The sequence below is a fragment of the Lissotriton vulgaris genome, chromosome 6 (genome assembly GCF_964263255.1).
Source record: "Lissotriton vulgaris chromosome 6, aLisVul1.2, whole genome shotgun sequence".
Classification (NCBI taxonomy): Eukaryota; Metazoa; Chordata; class Amphibia; order Caudata; family Salamandridae; genus Lissotriton; species Lissotriton vulgaris.
The window spans coordinates 1057469320-1057490276 of NC_141694.1; the positions used below are offsets into that span (position 1 = coordinate 1057469320).

At 45.8% G+C, this 20957-nt stretch overlaps 1 protein-coding gene across 6 annotated transcripts in view; it reads right to left on the reverse strand.

Moving 5' to 3' along the window:
• Positions 1 to 20957, reverse strand: part of DPY30 (dpy-30 histone methyltransferase complex regulatory subunit) — a 170679-nt gene that overhangs the window by 124576 nt on the left and 25146 nt on the right. For 3 of the 6 annotated variants that reach the window (XM_086927123.1, XM_086927124.1, XM_086927122.1), the window contains exons 2-3: positions 1283 to 1352; positions 1140 to 1187 (exon numbers count right to left, since the gene is read on the reverse strand). In XM_086927123.1, the coding sequence (XP_086783249.1) occupies positions 1140 to 1187; positions 1283 to 1321 (87 nt within the window). In that variant the 5' untranslated portion in view covers positions 1322 to 1352. The remainder of the gene's footprint in view (positions 1 to 1139; positions 1188 to 1282; positions 1353 to 20957) is intronic. The other 3 variants (XM_086927127.1, XM_086927125.1, XM_086927126.1) reach the window with 1 other exon arrangement.

The window sequence follows — 20957 nt, forward strand, 5'->3', positions numbered from 1 at the left end:
TTCTCGGGCCTGTACCAGAGTTACTTAGCAACAAAAGCGACTGATGTTGGAGAACCACCTTTAGACGCAGATTGGACTTGTGACCTTACATCTGGGATAGAGCTGAAGGCAACCTCGATGCTACTTGTATGTGTTGATATCCTATATACAGCTAATACAATTAGCAGCAGAGCAAACACTGAGTAGTGTTTACCTCAGATTGAATTAATGTATTCTCTCACAGGATTGTGTGAAATTGATGTGCACACTCTACATGACTACACTGTATACCAAATGCTGAAATACCACAGTTACTGTTTTTTTTTATTTACTGAAAAGTTAATACATAAATAAAAAATAAAATTAAAAAAACAAACAACAACAAAAATCTGTAAAAACGGAAAACAGGGAGACTTAATTATACTCGGTTGTGCTCTCCCTGCAGGAGTTCTGTGCAGTCTAGCTTCTACTGAAGAGGATTATATTTCATATTTATGAACCGGTTCTGTTGATGCTGTGGGAGTAAGGGCATTTCACCTTTTCATGCATTACCATTGTCAGAAATCTCCCAGTTTTACAATTAGAAAAGGGAAAGGGCCTTAACTTCTGTCATTAGCTGCTTCATTCGGCACACCCTTTGTAAGTGATCAAGAACCCTAGAGAGTTTTTGGGGTAGAAACATTGCTAAATGTATTTAGATGGACTACTTTTGCCGAAAATAAACTATTTACTTCAAAATGAACTAAACATAACATGTAGGTCATAAACTAATGATGCAGATATTTCTGGGTACAAAACGCAGCTACATTTGCTTACATTAACTTGTTAATTTGAAGATGACCTGTTGGGAAAATATTAGGACAGAGACATTGCGTGTGCGGTACCGTGAACTATCGGACGTTCTGATCAGCTGGGCTGATTTATGGAGGATGCAGGTTTTTTGAGACAGACAACTACTATTGTGAGAACTAATGTGCAGCTACTGAAGTGGAGACAAAGAAAACAGAAATGAGGGTAAGAGGTGCTCAATGAGATGATGAGTTGATAGAAATGGGATAAGAACAGGTTAATGGGAAGTAATTTAGGAAAGAGGAAAGATCTGTGCTACTGCATTCAGATCAGGGGTCTAATAGAATAGTTAGGACTCAAACGTTTGGTACCTCAACATTTTCTGTAAGACCATATTCAGTATGAGGATTTTCTGCAACCTGTAAAATAAAACACTTGTCAGCAAAAACAGAGTTTGGATGCCTCAATGCTGCACTAAGAGTGCTGCATCAGTTTTTAATGTCGCAATCAGTACCTGTGTCTGTCCTTCCAAGTTCTGTTCGGACTCCATCATGAGTGGCACCCAATGAAGAATCCTGAGGTCCCTGGGTGAGCAGAAAAAGACAAGGTCAGCTTCTATTTGAACTCTCAACAAAATATAGTGCATGTTTCAATATAAATCTATAGGATGAGGATTTGTTGAAATATTAAATGTTCTGTGCATATGTTATTAAATTAGGTATCGCATTTTGCTTCATTCATTTATGGGCTTAGCAGCAATGGAGTGTACACACAGGACTGCATCTAGCAGCCACCACACTTCATCCACAGCCTAACACTGGAAAGCAAATGTTGCCCATTCTACTCGTAATCCAATATACTTTGTTCTAAACTCACAAAAATGTATTACCAGAAGGAGGGCTTGTTTGTTGATTTTGGTTAATAGGTTGGCCAAAAGCATAGACGTGCCTAAACCCAGACAGCAACCTCAAACGTTTCCAAGATATCGTGAGCAAATTTTCATTCTCTAGACCTATGCCAAAATGTGTAGGTTGAATGGCGATGTAGGGTGTTTCATTTGGTATGTTCATTAAGCATTGTTCAGGAGTTCACCCCTGGATGTCATGAACAATGTCATGGTTTTAGAATGTTATGGGATTCCACTGGAATCCGTTATGTGTTGCATAAGTGTTTTATGGGTTTGGTCTTCCTGCGAGCAACACTGTTTGTGGCGTTGGCTTGTGGGCCCCTTTTAATTCAACTTACAACAAAGAAATCGTACTGAAGAACAATTTCTATGGGGGGGGGGGGGGGGGGGGGGGGGGGGTGCTAAACCATTGACAAACAGCTGCCTCCCACTACTTATCACTTTTAGGACTGAATCGGACTGCCTGGCAAATTAAACTGACCGCTTAGTGCAACATCAGGGGAGATCTCGGACGCAACTGATTCTTCCTGCTGTACCTGCGTCTTGCTGACATCGCTGTGCCTGTTTGGGTGGACTAAAGCTGTAGATCAGCGCTTGAGACTACGTGGGGTCCGAGGCGCCCACGTGGCGACTCGGCCTTACTACTGGCAGTAAAAAAGAAAGTGGACGACAGAGACGGGCGAGACTGCCCGTCGCTCATAGCATAGTTAAATTTCCTAGAAGCTAATTATGTTTCACAATAATTGCTGCTGTTCCGCTCTGCTTCTGCGCTGCATCTGATCCTGCCCGGCGGCCTGCCGCGCTTACAGGGGCCTATCAGCTAACTCCAGCCCGCAAACCGGTGGCACCATCTAAGCCATGGGTACTCACAAACTTTCTCTCGGGGGCCAAATTTACAGTGTGGTTTGTGTCGGAGGGCCGCACCGGTGGGGGCGGGGTCAGTGGGGAAGGGGGCGGGGCTAGAGCAACGAAAATAACTGTGATCATGAGGTTGATCACAGGTCCCTGAAGCGGACGCCTTCATCCACTGAGCCACCAGACCCGGCATACACACCTCTCTCGCTCTATGTCTCCCTCCCTCTCTTTCCCTCTGTCTCACTCACTCTGTCTCACTCACTGACTGACTCTCTCACTCCCTCTCTCCCTCACTCTGACTGTCTCACTCCCTCTCTTCCTCTGTCTGACTCACTCTGACTGCCTCACCCTCTCTCCCTGTCTCCCTCTCTCTATTTCCCTTTCCCTCTCTATTTCCCTTTCCCTCACTCCATTTCCCTTTCCCTCACTCTATTTCCCTTTCCCTCACTCTGTCTCCCTCTCTCTCCTTCCCTCTGTCTCCCTCTCTCTCCTTCACTTTGAGGTCTCCCTCACTCTGAGGTTTCCCTCTGTCTCCCTCACTCTGAGGTCTCCCTCTCTCTCCTTCCCTCTCCCTCACTCGGAGGTCTCCCTCACTCGGAGGTCTCCCTCCCTCTACCTCCCTCTGTCACCTCACCCTGCCTCCGCCGCCCACACCCCCCTCCCGAGCTCCAACAATTTCCACCCCTTTGGCATTTATTTTATTTGCTGATTTTTTGAAGAATGGCTGCAGCGGAGCTACGTGTGTATATATGTATATGTATATATATATATATATATATATATATATATATATATATATATATATATATTAATGTTGTTGGCCTTCGCTTGGTCAATACCATTAACCGTTCTCCAGGAGCGAAGAGAATGTCCCCCCCTTTCCCAGACACACAGTCTCCCAGTGTGAAGTTTTTGAAATACATTATAAGGAGCTGCATCCCTGAAAAATGAAGGGACCAAGAAAAACCATCAAAGAAGTCCCTATTACAGTCAGCAAGGAGGAGGCCGCTTCCCAGGACAGTGCAAGCTAAAATATAAAAGGAAACAACAAAATATATCTAAATCAAAGGTACTAATATTTTAATGAACATATACAGCTAATTTAGCAATTGTGCACCCTTCCACGCTTACTTGTAGCAAGCCCCAGGCAGGAATGTGTAGGAATATCGTGGAAAGCAAATAAATAACGCTGGTAATAAAGTGCAGTAGGTACACAAGTTGTTCAGGGAAAAGGAAGGCGTGTGAGCGCTCCTACGATAGGATTATGAAGGAAGAAGAAGAATGCGTAAACAAAAAATAAGAAACTTGAATGTCCGAGTATATGCGCAAACTTGCGTGTTGAAAATAGTTGAAAAAAGCCACAATAATGCTAAACCAAAATCTGGCCTGGACTCGTCCGCAAATCAGAGAGTAATCCAGGAAGGTGGGGCGTCCCCCATAAAACGTTGACGGCTTGCACTGATTAACGGGGATGCATAATCGCTCCCAGTGGAGGTAGTTGAGCAAAAAAAAACAAATGACACGAGAAACGCTGAAAGCCAAGCAATGAGTGACTACAGCTGCTGGTTTAAATCCGCCCTCTCACCTGACCTGCGGATAATCGTATGGGAGAGTGCACAACGTCCCTTTTTTCCCTACTCTTTCTGGGAGATGTAGTGTACCTACAGTGCATACAGCCCGACTCCTGACATATGTACCTTTGTGATTATTTGGTTATTAATGAAGACAATGGAAAATGGAAATGTGACAGCTTCCAGGCGCGCACACACACAGCGCCACCCGAGCACTTCACAGGTCATTAAAAGACCATTGGCATGTTAATGAGGCTTTGTTCACCTCTCAGCGCCCCTGCAGCCCCACTCTGACTATGGCGATAATCGCCCGGCCCCCACAGAGCAGCAGAGTCTCTGAGTCGAGCTCTGGTTGCAGACACCCTTTGAAAAAAAAACACAACTCGGGTACGACGTCTGCAAGGTCCGCGGGCCGCCAGGGAAGGCTTGCTGGGCCGCCACTGGCCCGCGGGCCGTACTATGAGTACCCCTGATCTAAGCTAATGTGACGCTCAGGTAGAGGTGAACCGGCCTCTCAGCGCCTCTGTGACACACACATCCTGCCTGCTGATCACTGCTGGGGCCAGAGACGCGCTGGGCCCAATGATTGAGGACATTCTTACTGGTGCATACAGAGATCCCCAATTGAGCCACTACGAACAGCGCTGTTCCCCATTTGCCTGGTGTGGGGCTGCATGTTCACAATGGCTTGGGACACATCAGGGGATCTGACAACCATCTGACAAGCGGCTGCCTCACATTTCTTGCTATCTTTAGGTCAGAGTTGGCACACAGAACACGCCCATACTTGGCAAATTATACTGACCGCCTGACGCGGCACCGCAGGTGGTTCCAGACTGTATCAATTCCTTCTGCTGCGAGCTAAAGCTACTGCCTGAAGCTAAGGGTTGTAGACTCGCGCCGCTCGCTAGTACAGACCCATTCACAGTAACCTATCAGCCATGGGAAAGTTAGACGCAAGGCAGCCATGATTTACCTTTGAGTCCAAGAGGGGCGGCCGCTTGCATCAGGGAGAACACGACGCGGTTGGGGGCGAACCTGCACAGGACTCTCACACCTCGCCGAGTGAGGACATGAAAGTTATTCTCCTGGAGGTCAGGCAGGGCTTGTCTGCCGTAGCAGAGAAAATGGATGCCATGACAACTCGAAAGGACACCATAGTCCACAAACTAGATGGGCATGAAGAACGTCTCAAACATGCAGGACATCGCATCTCAGATGTAGAAGACACCTCCTCTCAACTTCAGACACATGCGGCACAAATGGATAAACTCCTGAAATTGATCACAGCGAAAAACAAAGATTTAGAAGCCAGAAGCAGACGTAGTAATATTTGCGTTCTTGGCATCCTGGAAAGCACCAACACCGGGAAAATGGAGGACTATATTGTGAGGCTATTTTTGGCAACCATTGGAGCTGAATCGTTTTCATCCCAGTTCATAGTTGAACGTGTGCACCGATCACTAGGACCTAGCCCACCCCCTGGCACATCGCATACCATCATTGCCAGACTATTGAATTACAGGGATCGGGATGTGGCACTGAGTGGCCCGTGAAAAAAACACAACTGAATTTCGAGGGCACCACGTTCACCATTTACCCTGATTTTACTGCTGTGGTGCAAGAGGATCAGCGCAAATTCATACCCGCCAGGCAAAAATTGAGACAGACCCAAATAGACTATGCTCTCCTATATCCAGCACGCCTCTTGAGTAGTTCAATTTCTCTCTGTATGCCTTCTGGTTAGTTATAGTTCCGACCCAGCCTAAAATCGGCTGGGTAATAAATCCTATCTTGAGCGTCAGTTTATTTCAATATGCCCAAATGCTGCACACGATATGTCTGCGCCTTCAAAATGTTATTCCAAACCACTTAAGTATCCGTGCTTTCTACCGAAAATTATAAAAGTCCGACAATGGATGCGGAGTGCGGAATCTTCCGTGGTTATACGACGTCACCCGGCAGCCCCGTGTGCAAGTCGAAAAAAACTGACGCTCAGGATAGGATTTATTACCCAGCTGATTTTTGGCCTGTTTTTTGGCTTAGACTTTCCATCTCTTATCTCCGCCACATATTTCCAACAAGCCCGTTATTTTTGGTCTTCAGAGCCTACGCAAATGAGACGATCTATTCCCCTGGACAGAAACGGCTTTCCTGTGGAAAATGGCATCACAAATGCCTTCAAATTGCAGCATGTATCTTTCTGCACAGTAAATAGAGGAATGTCCCAGCTGTTCCTTGAATCCGGGACTTCAGAACTCTACAAGTGCATCAAATACTTCCTGCATTACTGGTTTTAAGGCTCTCTGGTGTTATTTCACACACAGCTGACTTCAGGAGCTGTTAAGCAGTGAGAAATATGTGTATGTTTTATCAAACAAGTACAACTTATATCCGTAACCCTTTATGTAATTGAGGGCGTCCAGTGGCACCACATCCTCCCTGTTCAGCTTCCTTCCCTTCAACTTCTGCTCGCAGGGCTCCTCTGACTTCTTACTCTTTCCGAGAATTTGCATACACAGCTTTCCTGTACACTCTCAGGGAATCGTAACGTACGACATGCACTATCCCTGACCCTGCTCACGTAGGTATCTACCACTGCAGGGAAATCTGCCCAGCACCACTAGTTGCATATTTTTGTTGTTTAACTAAGAGCGCACGTGCAGCAACTTTTAGCACCCGGAAGCATAACTAATATGGGAGCCGGTGTTCTAACACGGGCCTTACAAATACAGTGAGCAATGACTATTTTTTGGCTTTGCTGGGGAGCTCAGAAAGACGTGTCAAAGGTTTATTTTTGTAAATGCACCTGCAGGGTCAAATACGCGCGCAGATGAAGGGGAGATCATCCCGATGGGGAGATGAAAACAACGGGAGTGAGCACAAACTTTCTTACAGCTGCAGCCAGGCTTAGCTTGGTTACCGTAATTACCTAAAAAAAGGTGCATTCACTAAGATTTCAGATTCCCATCGGATAATAACTGGTTTGTGATTTTAATAGATGCACAAGGGTTAAAGAGAATGTCTACTTGTCCGGAGGACTAAGTAGACAATAAAACTTCATGTCCGCAACAAGAATCCTCATGTCCAGGGCGTCGGGCGATAAGAATTCCCCACCCCTGGAGCCCAAGAAGACTTCCTTTTGAAATTACACCGCTTGCCTGGCTGCTCCGGGCTTGCTCCAGGCTTGCTCCAGCTTCCATGCAAAGGAGAAGCTCCCCAGATCTTGCTGGTCTGACCTGAAGCCAATCTTCCCATCCTGCGTGGGTTGCGTTTGCCAAGGCTTGTTGGATCCAATCCGGATACCGACACCGCAGTCAACAAGATCCTTCGTGGGACAGCTCGAATCCAGCGCCTGGTTGTCGTTGACGCCTCCTGGTCCTCGTGGCTGCAGAGACAAGCTTCACCTCTTCACCTGATTGCATCTCAACATCGCCTGGTTCCTTCCTGGTCACTGGCTAGAGACCCAGACTCTGTCCCCTCTGCTTTCAGGTTTTTCACGACTCCGATCCAGCCGGACACTTTACTTCTGGTCGCCAGCAGCACTTTCTTGCAGCTCTCCATAGGAAACCGACGAAACCCGACACAAAAGAACACCTATGCACTCAGCTTCCCTGGGTGAGGTAACTCGAGTACTCCGGTGCTCCCGTTGGTGTTAACTATCCTAGTTTAAAAGGGTTTTACCGTAGTTCTTCCGAAGTGTCCAAAATCTACTACTTTGTAACTTTTACGTTCCTATTACAACTCTATGGTAACTCGCGTGTGTGTTTAGACACTGCACACGTCTCCCTTGGGCCTCCTACTTCCAATCCCTTGGTTGTTCAGTGTAGCCCCAGCAATTCTCTAGGCCCTAGGCCTATTCACATTTCCTGAAGTGGTTCTTATACCACTTACTTAGTATATGGTTCATGAGGCCCCTAGGGCAGAACTGTTTTTGTGCAACTTATAGTATGCTTATTGAGTAACTTGTGCTGTATCTCAATCTCTGACCTCAAATAGCTCAGAGGGGTTGTGTTAGTAATAAATACATATATATTTTATATTTACCCTGTGTGGTGTCTTTTCATTTGGTATTCAAGGGATTATAATTGGTAAAAAAGCTGGCTTTACATGCTCTCTGAAGTTTTAGCCTAAGACTGCTTTGTCCATGCTACCACTAGGATAGCTGGTCTATAAGGTTGAATTTACAACCACCACCATAAGGGTCGTTTAGACTGGTGCAGGGTGCCCACTAGAATAGTGGACATCATATACCAGGCTAACTTCTCACAGTGTACCCGCAGGATATTTTTAAATGCATCCTTAAATAGTTAAGATAATGATTCTGGAGGAAACAAAATAATCTTATCAACTACCAGGAAAAATACATCAATTTATGGTCACCTTTGCCAGTTTTAAAATTAGGTCTTGTTTTTATATGATTAGTTTTATCCGAGCTATGTATGTAGGTCTACCAATCATGTCACAGGAAAATAGTTTTTTTTACTTCATATGTCTTTTAAAGTATGTATATTTTTATACTCTTAATGTTTTCTGAAATGGTAGTATTGTTTCCTGTCCTCGAGTAGTTTATTAGTCTACTACCACAATTGTTGTGAAAACCTCATGCAGAAGCAGCCTGTATTGTGGGGCTCCCAGTGCTAGATCATGCCAACTGCTGCATAAAACTAGTGGTAATAATAGTGGTCATCTTTTTATGGAAATTGTTTTTACTTAAATTATGTATTTATTCACACTATGCACTTTCCAAAAGTGAATCCTTGTCCCCTGCTTTGAACAACCCTGTGTTATATTTACTGCCCTCGATTTCCTTGGGTGAAGTAATTAGAATAGAGGGCATTCTAAAATTGAGTGTGGAAATTATTTACCACGTACGTGTGTCAGCAATGTCCATTATTGTTTTTCACTACATGCAATTGATTTTTCTATGCAGTTATAAATGTATTTGTATGGATTGTGTCTGTACTTTTAAGGCCATATTGACCGAAATATGGCATCGCACTCGACCGCATTTCGGGATATGTCACCCGCTGGATCTCATTGCCCCTTTCCATGGCAGGGCGGGCATCTCTGATCAAAATGGTAATACTTCCACAGTTATTGTATCTTGTTATTAACATCTCATACCATCCGAGAGGCTATTTTTTTAAAACACTCGGTACTGAAATGATCGGGGGGGGGGGGGGGCAAACAGCAGCACTTGCAATGGAATATACTTACCCAACCATATTCACAGGGTGGGTTTGACATCCCACATTTTGAGCTGTATTACACAAGTGCGCAGGCTCATTATTCCTATTACTGGTTCTATCCTCCCTGGTATATGCCACAGGTTACGGCGGAGCACTGGCTGGCTGATCCCATACCACTCAAGGGTGTGCTCTACGTAGTCACTAGTCGCAGAAACGACGCGTCAACCACGCTTACGAGCACTGTCAATGCTTGGCATCTGATTGGCGCACTGCAGAAATGCCCCAAGCTTTATTCCCCCTCCTACCATTATCCTATCATCCCACTATGCCACTCCTTCAGGAGACTGCCTTCCGCAGACTGTGCGCACGGGCACAGATCGCAACTGGGGGGGGGGCGGGGACCTCTACCACCATGGCACGTTCCGCACGTCCGACCTGATTTTCCAAGGGCTTCACCCCTCTCCCCTAGATCTTTTCCTTTATGTGCAATTCAGTCAGGGCATACGCTCAATCATCCCAGAATTTACCCGTGAACCTACTGTTCTCCCCCCTTGCATTTGATGGTGCGCGCTTCTTCTCCAGGGCGCCTCATGTCCATGATCTATCACACCACTCACACCCAACGGGAGGAACATCTCTGCCAGTCGAGCGCACACTGGAACGCAGAGCTTTGTTTCGAGCTGTCGGATGACCAATGGACATACTGTTGCACGCAAACTGCACACATTTCTGCCAGCAGCAGACTATGTATTATATATTTTAAATTCCTCCACCGCCTAGATTATACACCTGTTAAAAAGCAGAAATACCAGCTAAAAGACTCGGATAGATGTGACAGATACGGGTCCCCAGGTACGGATTTTCTCCACTTGGCATGGGACTGCCCAAGGGTACATGAATATTGGGGGAAATCTTTGATGCCATTGATCAGATGAAAACACTACACTTGAGCACTCTCCATTGATGGCCTTGTTGGGTTACACACAACTCATACCTGCACCACATCGCAATACATTGCCATGGTATTATTGATGGCTAAACGCAGTGTTGCTTGCCGTTGGGGCAGAGGTAGAGCGCCCAAATTCAAAGAATGGCTCAATGACAATTTGTCAGGAACAGTTGTCCAGCTATGCAGAATTACTACCCTGCACCTCGCGTCCCAGAGACATATGGGGACCTCTCACAAGATATCTCCTTGAGAACCCGCAAGGTCCAACCGCGGACGTTCCGGTATCCACTGTGTAATAGGAGACACCCCCCTGAAGGAAGTGATGTGTGAGGTGGGTGTAAGATGAGAACTGCCAGTCTTCCCTGTTGCATTCCCCTGAAACACACCCGCCACATGGCATTGCTTCCTGTTAAATATCCACTCTGTGCTACTATGACCATGCATTGTTGTGTTACTGTCACCTTGTTTCATACTCTGTGAATATCATGTTCTAATGTCAGGTCTGTCGAGAAGAGGGAAAGTGGTGGGTTTATTTATCGAGAATGTCATGCGATCAGTATCCAATTTCTTATGTCATACCATGCTCAGAGAAACAGTATTGAGAGCCATATATATATGCCTACTGTGTCTGTTCCCACATGCTTCTATGCTCACTAATGTTTTACGGAAAATAAAAAACATTAAAAATAAAATAAAAATAAAAAACAATTTGTACCTCATGGATTCTTTCTTCTCAACAATTTGGTGACGACCGAGGAACTTGAACCATGCTTTGGGCCCACCAAACCTAACTACGGAAGGAGTACGCAAAGACAATAAACAAGGCAAGCGCTCCTGTGCTCCAATATAAACTTTAAAGGAAAAGTCAGGATTTTAAAGTTGATTGGAATAGCGCATTTGTTGGGAAAGTTACCATTGGGTGAATACTCAATCGTTGAGCTAGAGCACTAGCGCTCGTTGCCTCACCAACAGCTATGTCACCAAGAGTGCGCACGTTGGACACTCGAGCGTGCAGGTTCCTGAGGAGCAGGAAGATTCATTTGTGAAGTATTCTCCATGGCAACGGAGGAGCGACTGTCGTAATCATAGGAATGTATGCTTGTAATTAAAGCCAGGCATTACAAATAAAGAAAATAAGGCAGATAAAACTCTTTACGAAGTATTAACAGACATAAAGCGGCATTTACAAGAAAAGCTAAATATTATTAACCTTCAGCCCCATTCTATTAAATACATATATATCTTCATTCCAGACTTCCACTCCAAATGGAAAGAAGGTACCACACTCACGGGTGCAGATTTACATCCATTTATTAATCAAAAAGGGCGGGACGCGTTTCAACTTACAAACCGCACCGGAGTGCTGACCGCGCACTCGGGTCGAATGAAATATATATAATAGTCCAGCCCGAACTGCAAGGCCTGGTCCTCCTAAGAGGGCAGCTGCCCGTAGCAGTGCAGTGCAGTGGCAGAGTGGGGACGAGCTGACTTGGGAGCCCCACGACTACTTTAAATGCCGGCAGTCACACACACGGAGCAAAGTCTCCGTCAACCTTTTCCCTTTTCGGCTTTGTGGGCCCCGCCCACAACCGTCATGGACTTGCCTGGCTTCCGGTGTCTTTTCTGCTGGTCCGGCGGTTCCTCAGTGAGTCAGCAATGCGGGGTGAGCTCCCGCTCCAATGTGCACACAAATGAAGGGAGGGCTCCCGCCAAATAAGTGGGATAAATGCGGGGTAGGCTCCAGCTTGACTCCCTTCAGTCTCGGGGGAACTCAGGCCACGCCTACAACCAGGCACAGCTGCCTGGCTTCCTTTGCCGGCCACACTTCTCCCCGGTTGCTGCTCGTGAAGCGGCGGCCACCCCAGCAGGGCACACAATGCGGCAGAGAATGCACGAATGCGGGGTGGGCTCCAGTCAACTTAATACATTTAAATGCGAGGTAGGCTCCCGCCAACGAGCACAGAAGCTGGGTGGGCTCCCGCTCCTCCTCTCAGCAGTATGGGGGAATCCCTACGCTGGGATTCCCTCTGTAGATATGGCAGCAGCACGTTGCTGCTCGTGAAGCGGCGGCCACCCCAGCAGGGCACACAATGCAGCAGAGAATGCACAAATGCGGGGTGGGCTCCAGTCAACTTAATACATTTAAATGCGAGGTAGGCTCCCGCCAACGAGCACAGAAGCTGGGTGGGCTCCCGCTCCTCCTCAGCAGTATGGGGGAATCCGTACGCTGGGATTCCCTCTGTAGATATGGCAGCAGCACGTTGCAAGGCACCAGCACTCCTTTTCAGAATAAAAGGATAGAGGGCTCACAAGGCACTAGAGTCCTCAAGGATCCAGGGGCACAGTTGGGCCCAGGCAGGCCGCACACAGGGCCCTCCAGCAGGGAGGCAGTCCCTCGTTGCCGTTCCTCCTGGGGCCCAGCAGCAGCAAGCCCCAGAACAAGAAAAAGCACAACAATTTCATGGGTCACAGCCCCATAATATACATTCAGCTTCTTCTTTGTCTGTAGTAAAGGTCATGGGGGAACCAAATGCAACTGGTTGAGGGGGGTATTGGAGCACTTTGTTTTCCAGGCTCCTCTTCCCCTTTGTCAGGTGGGGGCTCAGTGATCAGACGCACTACAGGGGGCGGAGCCAGCATTGTACAGGCTAGGCAAGGACCTATTCAGGGTCAGGGTATTACTCCTCCCACCACACCCAATGCCGATGTCCTATTCAGACTAGCGCTGACTCACCCTGCCCCTCCTGGAGCCACACACACCTACCAGCCCCTGCCACTCAAAAGCTAGACATGTAATTCACATCAGGCAGGCAGACATACAGCACACAGAAATGTCAACTTCTATAAGTGGCATTTCTAAAATAATAAATGTGCACACGCCATTGCATAGCATTTATTATTACTATTCCAACCATACTAAACTTGACCACGCTGCTCCTCTCATAACAGGATTTACCACGGACACACTTATCGGGGAATTCCCCATGCATGCCTATGGGAGGGCAGGCCAATATATTCATATGTAACACAGAGCGCGCACACACGCACTTTGCACTGGACAGCAGCGCTAAAGTGCCCAGAGTCCTAAAACCACTGACACCATGTTAGAAAAAAAGGCTAGGAGAAAGGCAAAAAGTTTAGGTATGACCCTGCGGAAAGGGCCATGTCCAACATTTTGGTACCAGGCATTTCCTTGGCCTGGAAGTTGAATGTCACTAGTGGACTGCAGCACCTATTGTTTCATCCACTACAATGGCACTGCAGATATGGCTTCAGGCTTACCATTGTAGGCTGTCTGTAGCAGCATAAAAAACGATACTGGACCCGCCAAACCCTTCATTGCAGGTAAAAACCTCCCTTTAAATATTTAAACTATTTTCACTGTGGCAGGCAAGCAATGTCCAGTATTAAGTGTAAAAATGACAAAATAATGACATAATACTGTCACAAAATGTGCTGAATTATGCTGCATATTTTGCCTTTTCTTGTGCAATTTACTCAACTTTGCTGCAAATTTTTGGCCCTCCCCTGCTGCATAATTCCAGTGGCCCCAGCCATAGCTACAAGGGGCATTAGCTAAGGGCAACAGTGACTTTGAGGGTTCACCCAGACAAGGATTAAGATTATTCATTGAGGTCACCCACCACAAATAATAATCATATTTATTTACATAAAATATTGACTGTTACAAGAATAAGTATTAGAAATAAATTGTGTATTTTGAAATTTGTGTTGTATAGTTGTGTTACAGCCCAGTAGAAGAGGTACAAAATCGTGAAACATGTCTGCTATAAATGATAACGGCTGAATAGCATAATTTAATATTGACCTAAGAAAACCACAGAACTTGAACTAACAGTGAAATTAAGTTATTGTTTATGAGGAGATGGAAAAAGTGGGAAATTGGACTCAACTTCTAAGTGTATTTTTTTTATGCAAAAAAGTTTTGTTTTTAATTCTTGTAACTGTTGAGGAATTATTTGATAAATTGTTATAATCCGAAGCATTATGTTGTGCTATCTATAGGAGAGTAGGATCTGCTTCTTATAGTTACCGCCACTTTTTTTCTTGATGATTCACTGTTTTCAACTTAGTCTGGCTGGGATCCTGCTATTCAGGGCCCCAGCCTAGCTGCTTTCTCTTATAAATTGATTGCATGTACTTTAGGTACACTCCAGATTGGGTTCTGGGGTACCCTTATAAGTCCCTAGTATATGGTATACTACATACCCAAGGCAGAGGTACCCCAGAGGCCTCCCAGGGGCTGCAGCATGTATTATGCCACCCCCGAGAGGCCACTCAAATTGACACCACAGGTCTGCTACTACAACCTGTGTAAGGTGGTGCATGCATCCCTTACTTGGATATAGGTTCACTATATCTACATTATTACTGCACATATAAACCTATCAGTCACCCCTATGGCAGGCCTCATCAAACCTGAAGGCAGGGTGCTGGGTTTTATGTGAGAGGGTGCCCATGCATGAGCAGGGCTCCTCTGCAGCCTTTGCAATCTATTCTCCGGGGTTGTTCTGTGATGCAGTCATACCATATACTCTTAAGTGCATTTTAACCTCGCTGTAAATGCTAACTTTAAAACAGCTGCACAGAAAACTGTTGTGTTTGCTGTCAAACACCTTGGAATCATACCTCCACATCAGTAACAGGTGTGCGAGGTATGATTCCACCCTCCTAGAGGGAGAAATATGACAATACCGGTACATTCGGGACCAGCTTTCTCAACCCTGGCATCACAAGATGGATACTGCCAGCCACAGACACGAGTCTGCCCTCCTGCTGCTGAACGAAACGCCGGCAGGGGAAGGCTGGACAATAGGTTTCCTGTCACAGGGAGGTGTAACCACCTCCCAGACAGGGTTTAGTGCATTGGGGCTGGGTGGGTGCACTCCAAGAGTGCTTTGATGTCTGCACTGGGGGCACATTTGCTGTCCCTGTGCATAGTCCTCCTCAAACCGCTTGCAGGGCCTATCAGCCCCAGCTCTGGAGCGAAACTGGACAAAGGACATGGGTGTAGCCACCCCTCTGTCCTGACCCTCCCATAGGTGGGTCCCCAGAGTTTGTCCCATCCCTTCCTTGGGTATAAAGTAGGAACCCCTGGCTACAGGACTTTAGATTTACCAGGAAGAAACTCTGCTACAGAAACAAAGTACTTCGACGATCTACACTGCGCTAGATGACTGAAGAATCTCCCTTGGAGTAAAGGAGTTACTCCCCTGCTAAGCAGGCACCAAAGACGCATCTGACCGGTTTGCAACTCTGAAGCTCCTGAGGACTCCAAAGACTTTTGCAACACAGGAGGTGGGTTTCCAAGCGTCCCGAGGTCGACTAGTGTGCTCAGAAAACCTGAGACCCGTATCCCTCGTTGGGACCATGCAACCCGAACCCCTGGGCACCGTGTCCATTTGCAGAAGCATCTGCTTTCCTGCGACCCCTGAAGCTGTGCTTTTGGCTACTTGTAGTCCAGACCCAGATCAGTGATTCCACCGAAGATTACCGGCCTACACTCCACGAGTGTTCCGTGGGCTGGTATTTTGCAATTCCTCTTGAAGTCCCTTCGCAATCCCTGGTCCGTTGACTTGTGGCTCCCTGTGAAGGCAACTTTAACTTTCAGTGGGCTTACCTGGTTGTACAAGACGTGCCCTGACTCTCCATCGCTTGGGGAGTCCCCAGGACCTTGCTGGTCCTCACCGAAGCATCTTTTCTCTGACCGCGTGGGTTGCAGTTGCCAAGGCTTGTTGGTGTTCAATCCAGACACTGACCACCCGGCACTCAACATCCTTCATGGGACAGCTCGCCTGCGGACTTTGGTCATTGTCGACGTCTCCTGGTCCCTGTGGCTGCAGATTTAAGCTTCACCTCTTCTCAGCTGAAGCACCCGACATCGGTGGGCATTCGTCTACCGAGCCCCTGGTCCCTGGCAAGTGACCCAGACTCTATAACCTCTGCTTTCAGGTTCTTCGCAGCTTCGATCCAGGCTTGGATCACACTATACACTTTTCCTCTTCACGGCAGCAGCACTTTACAGCATCTCGCCATTGAAAACAACGAATATTCCCAACACCATTTGACACCTATGCACCCGGCTTCCCTGGGTTAGGTAACATGAGTACTCCGGTGCTCACATGGGTGCTGGCCTTAGAACCTTCTAAATCTGAAAGGGTTTGCTTAAAGTCCTCTCCTAAGTGTTCTTAATCTTTAAAATTCCAACCGCGACTTTCCCATAGGATTGTACGGAGCTTGAGCCTGTGTTCTCACACTGAACGCGTCCCCCGTGGATCCCCTGTGTCACTACCTTGGGTGGTCCCTTGGGGTCCCAACAACTCTACGTGCTCTAGGCACTGTATCTAGTCACGTCGTGGTTGTTATACCACTTTCTTAGTATATGGTTCGGTCTCCCCCTGGAGCCCGCTGTGTATTGTGCTATTTACTGTCGTTCTAGTACTGTAATATTGTGCGATTTGTTCTCTAATCTCATAAAGAGTTTAGTAGAGAGTGTTTAGTAATAAATACATATATTTTATATATACCTTGTGTGGTTCTCCTTTCATTTGGTCATTCAAAAGGTTATAGACTCGTAAAACAAGCTGCTTTACATTCCTTCGAAACTTAGCCTGAAGGCTGTTCTCAATAGCTACCACTAGGATAGCTTTCAATAAAGGTTGTCTTTAACCTAATCATCAATAAGGGGGGCTTGGACTGGTACAAGGTGCCCACTATAATTAGTGCTTTAAAGAAAGACAAGGGGAACCCAGTAAATGGCTCAGGACCATGGGTATCAAGTATTTTAAAGGGAACAAGTGGTCCTTAGCATATAAGAATACAAATAAACAAAGATATTATATAGACCACAATGGGCTGCTATATAGTTTTCGATCCCTTGTCCAGCCGGACAGGGAATTTTTATTGATCTGGTAGGTTTGTTCAGTGTGAGAATACAACACATAACCAAAACAATAGGGGTTACAGTGAGGCACAGTCCTATGCCGTACGTAGGAAAGAAGTAAAGAGGACAGTGAGTGAGAAAATATCAGGCAAACAAGGTGAGCTTGCAGGTCACTGCAATAAATTTAAATTAACAGTGTATCCTGGAGTAAATCAACCATACAATAATACATTGGGTTCACATGTATGGATCACTCATAAAGGAGTCGACGTTTCGATCCCAAGCTCGGTTATAAGGGGATCATCTTCAGGACATGAAAAATGATTTTGCTTGAATAAAGCTTTTTTTTAAAAAAAAAACACCTGTTGGAAAAGCAAAAGAGGAAAACAAGACAAGAGTGCAGTCAATAATTAAAGCAATGTTCAGCACTAGCTATTCAGTTACAATAATCGGAATCGCAGTGAAAAGTGCAGCCAAAAAGGCTTGGGCATTCAGTGCAATCCTTTAGAACAACATGCTCCTGTGAACGTTTTTTAGATATATACACACTTTCATATGCTTCGTCAGCTTTGTAAGGTATGAGATGCAAGTGAGCGGGGTCAAATGGGGCTCGCGGTAGTGGTTTTGGCGCGGAACCGTGGTGAGAAGGTGAGCCGGAGTAAAATGTGAAGGTTCAGTAATAGGGCTGCGTGTTGTAGTTACCGTCAAGAAGGTGCATCAATTGAACCCGGTATTGGAATTCTAACAGGTAGAAGGGGGGGGACCTACCAAGACTACGTCTGTTATTGAGGTTTTGTTCAGTTGGATAGCCTCAATACATGGACTGCAGACCGTCGCCCTGTTGGGAATGAGGAATCTATTTATTATTTATTTTTTATCATGGTATTAGCTACCCGTTGGTTAAGGGAAGAAGTATAACATCTCATTTACCTTGCTGTGTGATTTCCAGTACGATGGATATTTAATTGCACAGCAGAGATGATGCTTGCTTGCAGTGTGCCGCGGTGCTATATGCAATAGTGGTGTTGCTGTTGAGACAAAATTAAATGGATCACGGAAAACCGTTTCTTGGGGAATTTTAAGGAGGCTACGTGAGGTGGCGGTTTTTTCATTACCGTTGGGTCTGCAAGAAGAATAGGGAAATAAGTCCTGGGCAGGGACGCTTTCTCATAAGATTTACGCTTGTAATTTTCAATTGATATCACTGTGGGGGTAAACAAGGTACAGAATTAATACTGGAACTGGGAGAATGGCCACAGGCAATTTACGACAGGGTCTGCTTTGTCTTTGAAATGGCAGTTAATGCTTTACCTTTTAGATCTGTAAGATAAGAGGGAAAAAATGTCCTGGGCAGAGGCGCTCTCTCAGAAAATTAACGCTTGTGACTTTTCTGGTTGCATGCCCTAAAATCACTAGAAATAGAAATTAGTGATCTACTAAAGCAAATTAATGATTCAGATCCCACCGCAGAGTGTAAAAAGTTACTGGACCAGGTAGAAAAAACAGTAGCAGAATTCCACCAAATTGAACAAAATAAGAAATCCAACAAAATCAAAAAAGATATTAAAAACTATAACGTTGAAAATACATACCCCTACCTTCACAAAGACTTTTACACCAACAGGCCACAATTCAACCCCAATAGTAGACCTTGGGGCAGATACAATAGACGCCAGAATATAGTTGGCTTCTCAGATACTTCTGAAGAATCTTCTGATAGTTCGGACCCTGGCGAAGGAGCCAGCAACCAAAGACGAGGAGGAGGGGCCCAGTCCAATTTTTTATCCAGGGGCCAACCAGGCACCCCCCAAAGGGGGTCACGTCACACAGCACAAAGTTGGTTGCATGTTTGCCAAATAAACTCAGTCCTTTGATTTTCTCCTATGGAGAAATGGCAGCGTGATAGCGCTATGAATGGTATCTGTCAACTGAGAGCCATCTGCATGCGCTCCATTGGAAACCATATCGAAGCTGCATCAAAACTGCTCATAGACTGGACTTCAAGTTTATTTTTATTAGCGGTTATTTAAAACTATTGCTACAAAATATATCAATGAAAAGTTTCACTATAAATTATGTTACAAAAAAGATTTTAAAAAGGAGTTTCTTTTAAAACAGATAATCGTCCATTACAAATGCTATTTATAGTATAAGTTTGTTTGCTGAATAACTTTTAGCTGCCATGCATTTGGGTGGAGCTATCACTTTGCCCAATGCAATGTCAGTGCCTGAGCGTTCCTCCAGCAATTATGGCATTTTCTTCCCCACCTGCCTCATGAACTTCACCAGCCGGCAATTCAGCTGCGGGTCCTCTGGAGCAAAACAGGCCAGCACAGCTTGTCTTCCCGTGTGAATGCTTCTGTGATTGAAAAATGGTTTTATAAGTTGTTTTCACTGAAGTGTCAGTTATCTGCAGGTGCAGAGTAGGTGCAGCATGCCCTCCTGTACTGTGCTGCACAAACGAAAGGTGGAGTCGAATTGGGCCTTCAGCCAGTGTGTAAAGTGCTTTGTACATGGTAGTAGGCCAAGCCGGTACTTTAAAAATTGGATTTTGGTTGATATACAGTACCCCAAGGCTAAACATTTTTGAGCAGCGGGGGTGGAGTAGGTGCTCAGAGTCATCCAGCTGTGTGTCCTTTTAGATAATGCTGCTTTATCCTCGATACACAATAGGTGTGTTACTGTTTTCCATTCTAATCTTTTGAAACAACAGTGGTTGGTGTTAGGTTCCCAAAGGTCGGTTAGCCCCAGGGTGATTAGACTGATTTGTAGATATTTTGCAGCCGGTGGTGATGTTTTGTGCTGTAACTCTAACCACAGGCACCAATTGAGAGTTCCTGGTCCAGATTTTCGTAGCGTCCCAAAAGATACATGATTCTTGTCTTGCCAGTGTCTGCTTTTGGACAGCAAACTCAAGCCTGATCTGTGCAGTAGAGACATTTTGGCAAACCAAAGATTATTCTGTACGCTGTTGTAACTGTCCTGTCTGGCAGCTTGGAATCCCTGCCCCTAACTCCGATAAGCTATTGTGGGTAAGAGTTTTGCCCGAATTACTTCCGCTAATGGGAAGAGTGATGGGCAATTCAGTTTGGAGTGGAGGGTTCTTATTGAAATTGCCAGGGCTGTTCGCCTTCTCCTGATGGAGTCCCTTTGAGCAGTAAAGTGGCCACCTTTGTCGATGACTACCTCCAGGTATTTATATTCTGGTGCAGAAACTATGCGGGTGTGCCCCAAGAACCAGGCCGGGGATTTTCTTTGAGTTCTTTTTAATTGTCATGGTCTTAGTTTTCTCTGGGTTGATGTTCAGACTGTTAGCTTCTGAGTATTCAAATGTGGTAGCAAGAAGAAGCTGCAGACCCACCTTCGTCTGGATAATTAAGACGAAGTCCTCTGCATAGAGTAGACATGGTAATGCTAGGTTCCCTAACCTTAGGGAGTGTGAATTGCTAGCGTTTAGAAGCGTGAAAAGGTCTGCAAGGAACAGATTGAGTAGGGTCAGTGCCAGCACACAGCCTTGCTCGAGTCCTTTCGTTGTTGGTATCCATCTCGTAAGGCTTGACCCGTCGACCCAGTTTTATTTGGATCTAGGTGTCAGTGTGCAAGTTGATAAGCAGGTTAAGCAATGGTTTTGGTATGCCCAGTTGAGCCCATAATTTGTTGCAGTTTACATGGTCAAAAACAGCTCTGTAGTCGATGTAGCATAAGTGCAATGGCATTTTTGTATACTCTGCATTATCAATAAGCAGGGTCATCGTCGTAATATTTGTTACAGTTCCAACAGACTTTCTGAAGCCGGTCTGAATGAGAGGAA